The sequence below is a fragment of the Vidua chalybeata genome, chromosome 2 (genome assembly GCF_026979565.1).
Source record: "Vidua chalybeata isolate OUT-0048 chromosome 2, bVidCha1 merged haplotype, whole genome shotgun sequence".
NCBI classification, from domain to species: Eukaryota; Metazoa; Chordata; class Aves; order Passeriformes; family Viduidae; genus Vidua; species Vidua chalybeata.
This window is the reverse complement of record NC_071531.1, coordinates 101,746,980-101,759,066: the sequence shown is the minus strand read 5'-3', so window position 1 is coordinate 101,759,066 and position 12,087 is coordinate 101,746,980. Positions and strand designations below refer to the sequence as shown.

The following is a 12,087-nucleotide window of genomic DNA, read 5'->3' as shown; positions in this document are numbered from 1 at the left end:
TTTCCAGCGAGAGCGTCAGTTTTGGTATAGGGACCGGGTTAAAAGCAGTTCGCTCGCTCAGCAGTTTTGAGTGTAGTTGAAGACGTGTGGTGGAATGAAGTATCCTGCTTCTATGCGTACTTTGGAGGACTCGTCTCAACTTCTTTGTGCAGGGCAAATTCCGCTCTTTGAGACTTAGCGGTGCAAAGGACGTTTAATGTTTGCGAGATAACTTTGAAGAAGGAGCTCACTTTAGCTGTGAGTTTCTAACTCAATCACTATGCTTTATCATGTTAACACTTCATAGAAATAAAAAGCCCCACTCCGCCCCCCCCCCCGAGACAAGAAAACACCCCACTCCCCTTTTCATGAGCTTGTCAGTGTGATAGTAATGGAGTTCCAGCCTCAACAAAATTGAGGTGTTTTGTTTCAGTTTACCACTCTGCAGGCAGAGGACGTCTCTGCAGCACACTAAGTAATCCTACTGGCAGGCGCAAATTTCTTTAGTTCTTTTTGAATTGCTTAGGTAGTTTCAGTGCTTCAGAACCACAGTAGTGGTTCAGAGGTAGGCATTTGGGCTTCAGGAAGCTGAGCTCAAACAGTGTCACTAAGCTCCTGTGCTCTGTGTGGAGCTGGTTTGTTTCAGCAGGTTCTTCAGAGCGGTTTTCTTTTGGCTGCTTTGTGTAGTATACAGGTTTTAAAAAAATTACTGGTTCTTAATGGTGATTTGTTGCTTACTGCATGCTTATGGTATGCATCTTAGTAAGTCATTCTAGCACTCCTCTTTCTGTCGGCTAAAAATAAGTGACTAATATTAGAACAGTTAAGTGATTATTCTTACTAGGAGCAGACAAGTTGACAGTAGCAGCCACTTCTAAAGTTTTTTTTTAATTGGATTATAGAATGGCTTTACTAGAGATCATATTTTATACAGTGGTTTTTTAATATTAAAAAGTGGATAAAACTGTTGGAAATTATGCTTAGGCAAGGAGGTGAGATACATAAAACTTCAGTGAAGTTCATGCAGAAATTTACTTGTGTTCTAAAACTTTCAGAAGCCTTTAATTGGTGCTGTGTAGTTGCAGTTGCTGCCAGTTGTAGCTGCCTGTTGCAGTTCCTAAAGTGTTGATCACAAAATTACTGGCTTGTCTCTTCATATAGTGTCACTTCTTGAACCTTAATTTCTTAATTTTTTTTTCTGACTGACTCTTTCATGGTGCACTTCTTTCTGGAATACTAATGTTGGCATACTACAAATGGAACCCTTTGGTTCCTTGACATGTCTCAGAGTATTTTTGTTTAGTTGTATGGCTTGTGGTGCTAAAGGCTCTTTAATCAAACCAGCTTTTGCCTACTTAGGCACTGCTAGAATATTTTAAATGCCCACAGCATCCCTAGTAATTTCCAAAACTGGGGGCAGGGATTAAGTGGGAGGCTGCACAATTAGACCCTACAAGCATGTAATGATTTAATTACTTGGAACAGATGCAAGGAAATTATACTCATATATTAAGACTTTAGTATTTTTATGAACACTCTGCAGAGAATTAGCAATTGAGAAAGGGAAAACTCATTTGGAGATCATGAGAAATCCTTCACAGTGACTTGGTGTGTGGATGTAACATATGAGACAGGTGATCAATGTTCTGAACAAGACGGCCAAGTAACAGCAAAGCTGTCAGAGCTGCCCTGGCTAGTGTGGCCTCTTGGAGATCAATGTAAGCTGAGAAGCTGAGTAAATAGTCTTTAAGCCACATCAATTTGTGTGCTTGCATGCTTGGCAGTGCTTGAACAAGCTGACTTAAAACTAGCATTTAGGTGATTAGGGAAGTAATAGCAATTGTAGCATAGGTAGTAATCCTAGTTGATCAGGACTACTGTAAGGTAGTGCTAAACCTCCTTTCTTGCTCTATTCTGTCTTCCAGTTCTGTTTTGTTTCTTAGGCCATACTGTCACTGTTCTGCAGACACTTTCTCAGTCTAGAGACTCTTCCCCTGGAAGACCTGTTGGTGCTTACAGGTGTGATGTTGTTTGGGAGTAAGGGGCTGAGCAGCTTCAAGCTCTTCTCTTCCACTTCACAGCCTCACAGAAGGCATGGATGAAGTATTTGAATATGTTCCCCTCTCATGGAAGGAGAAAAGCATCATAAATAAGAATTAATATAGGAGTGTTTGTGTGTTTCTTGCCAATTCAAGTTAGTCTTCAGCTTAGGTGACTTTTTACGTAAATGAGGCAGATGCTATCTAAAATAAGCATACTTGTGGTAACTTAGGCTTCTTGTTAAGGTTTAAGTTTGGTATTGTGTATTTGGTGTTTACTTCTAGTAAGCTTAGCCTGATCATCTATTTGTGTATTTAAAATTGAGCTGTAAACTTGCCTTCAGAGTATGTTTCAGTTTAAGCAGCTTTGATTTTTTTTTTTTTTTTTTTTTTTTGCCTTGACCCAAGAATCCATACTACAAACTGTCTCAGAGTTAGTCTTAAACATTGGCTTTATGGAATCAAATCAGCTCTGTCTGGACAGGGCGTGGCAGTAATATTTGTAAGTAGTCTAGTAGGTTTTAGAGGAAAGCCTTGGGCTTCTTGTCATGTTTTCATGGCTTACTTACCAAGTTGTTTTTGTTTTCAGTAAATGCTTACTGTCTTCTAGTATGTATTGGTGTGAGCCCAGGCTCATGCAGTGTAAGGTATTGTCTGATGTTTGTTTCATGTTTAATAGAACTGTGGATAGTATCATGCCTGTAACTGACTAATCCTTTGGTTTCTTAGCAAATTCCTCATATTGCTGTTGCCTAAAATAAGGTTTGCTGCTTTAATAATTGCAGCTGACTTCAACTAATAAGACACAAAAAGTCTGGAAGTATATAGCCCTGCAGCAGTGGGTTGTTGCTGCTCAGTTCATTCAGGCATGCATTTTCCATTTTTCAGGGTAAGGAAGTGTTAGAAATTACTTAAAATGCCCTTTCTGAGGACTTGTTCAACTTCTCTGTAATGTTCTTTTTGTTCTCCAACTTCTTCAATAACCTTAAGAGATTTATTCTTTGATAATATATATATATACAGGTGTTTGTAGGATTTAATTAATTCTTATCCACAGAATTCTGAAAGGTTTTTTAAAAAATTTATTTAATGTAATAATAATGGTTTATAAGCATGCAACTAGTCAGTCTCCTGGGAATGATGTGGGGGAGTAATGAACTATTAAAGTCAATAATTGGGAAGTTATGTTGTTATGCTAATGAGGGCCTTCCAAATGAGATAGAGTCTGTAGCTGAGGTAGCCATTATTAATCCACCACTGGAGCAGTGGAAGGTTGAAGTCTCTGACATTAAAGATCCCTTACTTTTAAAGACAGGAGCTTGGAACAGTCACTTAAAATCTTCTGGTGTAACTTAAGACTGATTCTTGGTGTGGTTTTTGCTTGTGCTGCTGAGGACAGGCAGCCTAGGAAGAGTGTAAGCGATACTCTCCATATGGACTTTCAGACAAGGTGGTGAGGGTGCCTGGCCAGCTGCAAACTACTGAAATAACAGAATTGTGGAGGATAGATGCCAGGCTAATGGTAATAGTCAGTAAGATTTTCATAAGGGATAGTCACACTTCACATTTGTCAGTGATTTGAGAGAGTCTCATTTGGAGAAGACTTTATCCCAGATAGATATTCTTGGTTTAGTTTTTCAAAATGAGTTTGTGAAGGCCATCATGCAAGGCTCAGAAAGCAGGCTTCTGTGGAATGCTGTGGGTTGTTTCTTGATTCTGGACTTCTGTTTATACTTTTCTTTTAAAAAAATGTTAATTTTTCAGAATTAAGTCCCTTTGTATTTTATGCTGGATTTTTTTCTTATTTGGCTGTTTATATGGAACAGAGCAAGCACTGAATAGCAAGAAAAGTTCAGTTCTGAACTATTTGTGGCACAAAAAGTGAAGGCCACCTGAAAGCTTCCATGTTTTTGGAGCAAATTCTTCCATGTTTTTGGAGCAAGTTGAGTCATAACAAGTAAAATCGGTTGTAGATGAATGTAAGACTTGGAAATCCTAATTTAATACAGACCTAATATGGGCTATGAGATGGATTGCCCCAAGATTTCAGATTTTGAGAGGTATTTGAAGTTTTATTGAGACAATTTCCTCTATACACTGAAAACTGGTGAATCCTGGGAAAAGAAATAGGCTGTTATGCCACTGCCCAAGTACAGTGCAAGTCTACGTGTGCAGTGTGCTTTGCTCGTCCTCTTAGTTCCTCCCCCAGGCCTCCTCAGGAGGAGGAGTATGAAATTACCTTCTAGAGGGAGAAAGAACTTCACAGAAGATACAGAAGTTAAGTAGGTACTTCCTATCTTCAAGCTATTGTGATTCATTTTGATTTTGGTAGAAACGATGGCTGCAAAGTAGCAGGCTCCAAACAAGAACTTGTTAAAAAAAAGGTGGTTTTACTATGGAACCCTTTGCTGCATGATATGTTCATCATATGAAAGGGTTTGGACACTGAGGGGTGTGTGGTGGGGACCCTTTTTACTGTTTTTGTGAGTGAAGATAAACCCTTTTGCTTGGAGTGTTGGTGAGGCACAAGTAACTGGAGGCTGAGAACGTTCTAGTGAGAACTGCAGTAGAGCTTGTCTTACTCATTAGCCTCTCTCTCTGCATCCAGCCCTTGTATCTTGCCTCCAGTGACCTGTACCAGGTGTGTCTGATCTGGGCTGTGTCTGATCTGCTGTGATTCATGTGATTTTTGGCTGAATCATTGTCTTGTTAAGTATGGAATGTCAAGATTGAATTAATGTTGAAGCCTTGTGTTAGTAATTGTCTTGAACTTGCTTGAAGATGCCTAAAAAAAATTGGAACTTTTAAAGCCTGATGTTTGTTTTACTGTGTGTGGTATCAGATCCCACAAAACAGTGCTGGTGTTCATGTTTTCATTTACATAACTGCTCTCAGATGCAGTTCCACTAGGTTGTGGAGCCACCTGCTTTGTCTGAGTTCTTGCTAAGCAAATTGCAATTCATCCCAGGAGATGGGGCAGATTGGGCTCTTCAGTACCTCTGCACAAAGTGCAGATTGAAAATTACTGGAAAATGTCTGTCTCATATCTAGTGTTGCTGTTACGTTTTTTGCTTTGCAGGGGCACACACGTGTTCATAAATAGGAGAGAACTGTATTAAGTCAAGCAGTGTAGAAGTTACAAGTGCAAAGTACTTGTCAGCAAGAGCTTTTTCTACTCTGTTTTGTAATTTCTGCCCTTTTTCAGCAAAGGATATTCTAGGAATTCAAATTGTATTGAGTGTGTGTGTGCCCAGCATGAAATTACACAGGTCTTAATTCAAGGCAAGCTTATTGATAAAAGCTTCCCCTTTTAAAAGAGGTGTAGTTTATAGGGCTTTTAAAGAGGTCTGTGACAATAAATGGTGAAAAAACATTATTTTATTGTACATATTCATTTCTGTAATAAATACAAGATAAATTTTATTCTGCCAGTAATAAAGAATACAAACAGCAGTGATTACAGCTGTTACTACCAGCTGCAATATGTACCAAGTTTTGTGTCTTCTGATGATTTGAACTTGAATAATTGTGAAAATCTGATTAAGGGACAAAAATGCTGTTGTTGTGTACAGAGTATCATGATAGTGAAAGCTTAGATATTACTGTGACATTAATATATTGATCAAAATGTTGCCACCATGTAGTGCTGGCTGCTTGTTCTGTTGTACACCATTGTCTGTGTTCTGACTCGGCACTGTTCTACATTGCTAAGTCCCCAGGTCTGGGGAAGAATGATGTGGCCTGTCCATTTTGACAGTCTAAGCAAGCGAGAATGTATCTAGGTTGTCTTCCTCTTTTTATTCCCGATGATGAGGTTAACTGCTCTTACCAGCTGAGTGATAGCAGACATGGGGTGTCCACACATATATAAAATCCTGGTAGGGTATGGAGAATGGGTAGAAAAATATGTTGATGCTCTGGAATGGTTGCCCTGGGACTAGAAGTTTAAGATGCTTGAGACAGGGCTTTCTTGGCCTCCATGACCCGAAGCTCCTTCCAGCTGATACTTTTTTTTCATTCTCTAAACCATTGGTGAACTGAAGTCAGTGTGGAGAGAGGGATGCTGTTTGGAAAACCTCTTGGAGAGGTTTCTAGTCTGTCTCTGAACTTCAGTGGTATCACGATGCTTTCTTTTCATGTATCAGTATTGCAAGTATCCGTATAGTTTGTGATGAAGAGCATTTCCAACACAGATGCTGAACTCCTTCAAACAAGATGGACAGACCTTGCTACCAAACTGGTGAATAATTTAATAATTATTTATTAGCTCAGAAGTGGTAACTACGGAGTGTTGCCTAAATCTAAGATACTTAGACAACTAATTTTGTCAGCTGCTGTAGGAAATAGATTGCCTGTTTTATGCTGATGACATTGTTTTATAGACCTGCAGTAAAACAAGGCTTTTTAAAAGGTCCAAGTATTAAATGCCAATTAAGAATACTGACAGCTTGCTAATGTTCCTGTATTGGTTGTGCCTAGTTTTGGTCAGAAATGTGTATCAGTAATTTGATCAACCCCAAAGTACTGTCAGATAGCTCCTAAGAAAAGCTGCTGATCAGAATCTGTCATTGATAACTCTGAGGGTTCTTTACTACTGAACTTGATCACCGTCGTGACTGGCAGAGATTTCCAGCATGGCTGACTTCCAATATTATTTCCATAAGGCTTGATGTGTAAGCCTTGTCCTTTTCCCCTAGGTTCTGATGTTCTGCATTTAGTCCTTGGTTTCCTTCTTTAAGCAGCACTGCCATCAGTGTTACAGAGCATTGAGAACATGAATAATTTTTCCTTTAATGAATCCTAGGTGTTGCCAAAATCCTCCCTGAGTTCTACACCAAAATCTTGGCAGGAAGAGCCAAGACACTACCTGGCAAGAAGAATGTTGAAACTGTTGAGTGCTGAGAGGTCTGCAGGCAGGATTATATGGAAGTGTAGTAGCAGGGAAGACTAAAACAAATTATGTCTTAAAGAAGTCTTATTGAGGAGTGGCCAAGGGAGCTGTGGTTGTTTGGCCTGGAGAAAAGGAGGCTCAAGGGAGACCTTATCACTTGCTACAACTGCCTGAAAGGAGGTGATAGTGATGTGGGAGTCAGTATTTTCTCCCAGGTAACAAGTGACAGGACAAGAAGAAATGGCCTCAAGTTGCATCAGGGGAGGTTTAGATTGGATATGAGGAAAAATTTCCATGCTGAAAGGGTGGTTAAGTACTGGAACATGCTGCCCAGGGAAGTGATTGAGTCACCAACCCTGGGAGTATTTACAAAGGCATGTAAATATGGCACTTGGGAACATGGTTCAATGAGAACATGACAGCTGGACTTGGCAAATATATAGGTGTTTTCCAGCCTAATGTTTTTCTCATTTGTTCTCCTAATAAAACTTGAAGCTGTATTTATGCAGCTATGTTAAAATTGTTTAATTGGTTTGAAGTGCTTATTTTTCTTTTTGGTGGTTCTTATGCTCCATCATGCTTCTGGCAAGGCAGCCTATTGATGTGCAGACCTGTCTCAACAGAATGTGTGCTGTACAAGTAGGATCAGAGAATAATGTAAAAATGTTGGTAATGGTTTTGATTTTGTTTGATAAGTTCTTATCAAGAGACAGAAGAATCAATTTTTAAATTGCAGTGTTGTTAAAAAAATGCACATAGAATTATAGAGCAGCTTGGGTTGGAAGGGACTTTTAAAGGCCATGTAGTCCAACCCCCTGCCATGAGTGACATTTTCAGCTAGCTCTGGTGGCTCAGAACTCCTTGAATGTTTCCAGGAAGGGGTCATCTATCACCTCTGTGGGCAAGCTATTCCAGTGTTTCACCACTATAATCATAAAAAAGGTCTTCCTTATGTCTAGTCTGAATTGATCTTTTAGCATAGAAACATCACCCCTTAGCCTATTGCAATAGGCCCTACTAAAAAGTTGTGCCCACCTTTCTTACAAGCCCTCTTTACACAAGCTCACCATCAGATGGGTCACTGTACAATTTGGATTGAACTTTAGTGCAGCTTTGTTACACTCACAGACCATCAAGCTGATCAGGGAAGTCTGATTGCTGTTTGACACTATTTGGTTTGATGCAATAGCTGTCCTCAGTCTTTGAATGTGATACTACTCTTTATCTAGTCTTCACATAAAAATGCTTTGTGAAATACATCACTTGAATACCTTCAGAGGCACTGGGGCCATGGAGTGATGAAGGGAATTGGTTGCTGCAGCTGCAGTCTCTTCGAGTCACCAGTTGAGTTTATTTTTTTGTTAAGACGACTTCTTGGAAGTGAGTGTTAATGTCTGAGATAATGGGATGTTCTTCAGCCATAAAATTGCCTGTGTATTAAACTACGTATGTGAAAAATGTAGCTGTTCGCTCGATGTAGGGCCTTTTTCAAAGCAGCAGATGCTATGTCTAGGGAGATGTAGTTTGTAAAATCATCCCTGCACTAACCTGATGTTGTAAATAGTTAAACATAAGTAAGATATAAATGACACATGTGATTGAGTAATGATATGTGAAATCCTTCTGTTTTACAAGTAATGCTAGTGATTCAAATCCTTGATTTTGTTTATATTTAGTAGTGGAAGCGGTTTTAGGTCTTTTAAAAAAAATGGCATCTTACAAAAAAATAGAATTTATGAATGGCACTTTGCTAAGTAGATGCAGGAAAGAATTGCAATACTGGAACCAAGTATTTTCTTGTTTTTCATTGTTACATCCTTGTTAGTAGGATTTTTTACCTTTACAATTACTTTGCGAATTCAGTGCCAATTTGACCTCTGTGTAGAGGCACTTGATACTTATGCAGATGTACACAGAATGCATAATGTACTTATGCAGAATGGTATCTAGATCGATACGGTAGTCTACAAGCAGATTATATTGTTGAGTTAGTGTTGAAAAAGGGAATAAATGAGATTTTTGCCAGATGAGGTAGCATCCTTCCAGGAACATCTGAATAGTAGAAGTTCTGAACATTTTGGTCTTGCCACAATTTCCCTTTGAGGTTTCAAGTGTGTAAACATTCATTATTTGATTTTAGCTTTAGCAGGAAATGATTGCCATAAAGGGGTGATGAGGAGCATCACATTAAGCACTACAGATAAGACAGTTAAAAAAAAAACACTCAGCAAATTAACTTTTTTAGTAAACCAAAGATTTAATGCAGTGGGACAGGTTCTAATAAATACATTTCGGCTACATTTGTCCTGATAAGTAAAAAAGAACATGTATGGAGACATCAGGCTTCTCAACTATGAAATGTCCATCTGTGCTACAGCTACGTGAAATGAGGCTGTAGTAACATAGGGGTTGGTCTTTTTTCCTAGAAGCTTCAGGATAAGAGGAAATTGCACCAGAGGAGGTTTAAATTTGATATGAGGAAAAAATTCTTCACTTGAAAAAGTTGTCCAGCATTGGATGAGGCTGCCAAGGGAAAGGGTTGGATCACCAACCCTGGAGATATTTAAAAGATGTGTAGATGTGACACTTAGGGTCATGGTTTAGTGGTGGACTTAGCAGTACTGGATTAAAGTTTGCACTTGGGCTTCTGAGGTCTTCTCTCAACCTAAACTAAGGATGCTGGTTATCTTGTCAGCAAGCCAAAAAACTGAATATTGAACTTACATTTCCTCTCAGTGTGGAGTGCATTAATTTCTCTCTCCCATTCATCTGTTGGACTTCAGAAAATGTGATCTTGTCTGTCCTCCAAAAATCACATTTATCTCTAATAATCTTCAGTTCTCATTCTAGGCCTGAGATTGAACTCTATAGGATAAAAATGTCAGAACAAGGATAATGGATCTGATTTTCTCCAGTTAATCTATTCTAAGTGCACACTTGTCTCAAATAGCTTCTGGTTAAGCACTGCTGTATATTTGGGATTTCACTCAACATTGTAAGAGTTGTAGAACTGTGAATGAATGTTCGCTCTTGCTACTTTTTTAGGCATACTTTAATAAGTTTAGAAAACATACATAGCACATTGTTGGTATTTTCCTAGGATTCTTTAAAAATGGTACAAAGCATCATAAGTTAACAAAGAAAGTAGATGAATAGGAGAATTTCACCTTCCCCTAGAGGGGACTCCAAGTTTTGCCACAACTTAGGTTATTTCTGGTAAAAGATGCTGAAACTAGTTCTCAGTTAAAAAAAAAAAAAAAAAGAAAAAGCCAAAGAAACATTCAGAGCTTTTCTGTTGCTGTTGTTTAAATGTGAATTCCCAACTGTTTGCTTCTCTGGTCGTCCTGGCAGAAGTCAGTCAGGCAGATCAACCTGATCTAATCTCAAGGTTAACTCTCTTTTGTTTTGAGAGTTGATTTTGGTGACTTCCAAGGGTTCCTGCTGACCTAAATTATTCTATGATTTAATCTGCACTTAGTCATGATTAGCTGCAAGTGTCTTGAGTTTCAGGCAGCAGGAACCTAAAAACTATCTGCAGTTAAGCTCTTCTTCACAGACTGGGGGCAGACCCTTGTTTTGCTGCCTTAGCCAATTACCCCAAAGTGAGCATAGGTATGTTTCTGTATTGCTTTCACCCTGTGAAGTAATGGGATAATTGTTCTGATTGCAAAGGAGTTACTATCTCCATATTAATTTAACACAGATTTTGCCTTTGTCCTGGAAGATTGATGGAGTGGGAATGATCCATGAGAGTGCTAAAGCACTCAAGCACATAACTGAAATGACATATCTTCTCCTGAGAATAACTGTCTAAATTACAGCAGGACAATACTCCTTATTAACCAAAACTGGTGCTAAGTTAAGCCTGGTTTGGTGGTTTTCCTACAGTTAAAAAGCTTAAGTGACTTCAAATCACTTTCATGCTTTCTGACACAAGCATGCCTTTAACTGGTTTAAACAGATTTGTTTTAGTGATCCACTGTAGTGATCAGTAGTTGATCTAAGTTACCAAAACCTTAGTGATTTAGGTAGTATCTTCCTAAAGAAAAAAAGGGACCCATGTTCACATTTTGTTTCTTCCATATGTTCCCACAGTTGAACCATATAGTTTGCCAGTTTACCTAGTAATTGGGTAAATTGTATTCTAAGTAAATCTATAAGTAGCCCTTAGCTGTACTATTACAGGTAGAAATTAGATGTTTTATTTTTTAATACCCAAGTAAATTCTCCCACCCTGATACCTCTGTATCAATTTCTGAGGTTATAATAAGTCTATCCTACTTCATGGTTTCTCTCTTCTTTCCAAAAGTCTGTATTGGCAACTAGGAAAGTCTTCTGTCTTGAGGTGTCTTTTTCTGGGAAGTCACTAAGCCAGGGAAATGGGATTTTGAAAGGAGCATCTAGACTCTGAGATTAATTATCCTCAAAAGTTCTGTTGAGTCAAGATTTCTAACTCTGATTTCTATTTTAAGAATTTCTGAATTGAAGTAGATATTGCTACTTCCCTTTCCTATTTCTGTTGAAAAGGAATTACTTTTTTAAGAAAAAAGTAGACCATAAGGTAGAGTATTTGTTGCATGTTCTGAATGCTGAGAAGAAGCAATTTAATATGAATAGGTATATTTGCCTAGAGTTTGTTAGTGATATGATCACCATACCTTGCTGGATGATTGACTACATTTGTAATAGTGTGTTAAGGTTCTGTGGTTTTAAATGCATTTCAATGATTATATTTTGTCTTTTACAGAAATGTTACGAACAAAAACAGTACAAAAATGGACTCAAGTTCTGCAAGATGATCCTTTCTAACCCAAAATTTGCTGAACATGGAGGTAACTGCAGATTCAAGATTTTTTTTTTTTGGGCTCCTGTCAAGAGCTTAAATGTTTTATTAGTCTATATCATACTATTGAGAAGGAAAAGAGCTTGTTGTGGAATGTGATTCTGTTGTTATGACTGAATAATTACTCTGGATTTTCAGTCTTTGTGCATTCAGATCAGGTTTCCACTTTGCCTCAGTCAAACAGTCCTGTGCACTGGGATGTTGAAGATGAAAATACATGGTGGAAGCAGCACTTCAGTGAAGCTTCCAACTTGCCTTTCTAGGTTTCTGGGTCAGAATGCTAGTGTGGGTTTTTCTTACATTCCTATTTAAAGCAAGCCCAGCCTTTTTTTGAA

At 38.4% G+C, this 12,087-nt stretch overlaps 1 protein-coding gene across 7 annotated transcripts in view; it reads left to right on the top strand.

The window, feature by feature from the left end:
- Positions 1–12,087, top strand: part of NAA16 (N-alpha-acetyltransferase 16, NatA auxiliary subunit) — a 63,332-nt gene that overhangs the window by 868 nt on the left and 50,377 nt on the right. For all 7 annotated transcript variants that reach the window (XR_008429623.1, XR_008429624.1, XM_053936687.1 and 4 more), the window contains exon 2: positions 11,657–11,741. Coding sequence is in view for 5 of the 7 variants with exons in the window: in XM_053936687.1 (XP_053792662.1) it covers positions 11,657–11,741 (85 nt within the window). In the remaining 2 variants the exon portion in view is untranslated. The remainder of the gene's footprint in view (positions 1–11,656; positions 11,742–12,087) is intronic.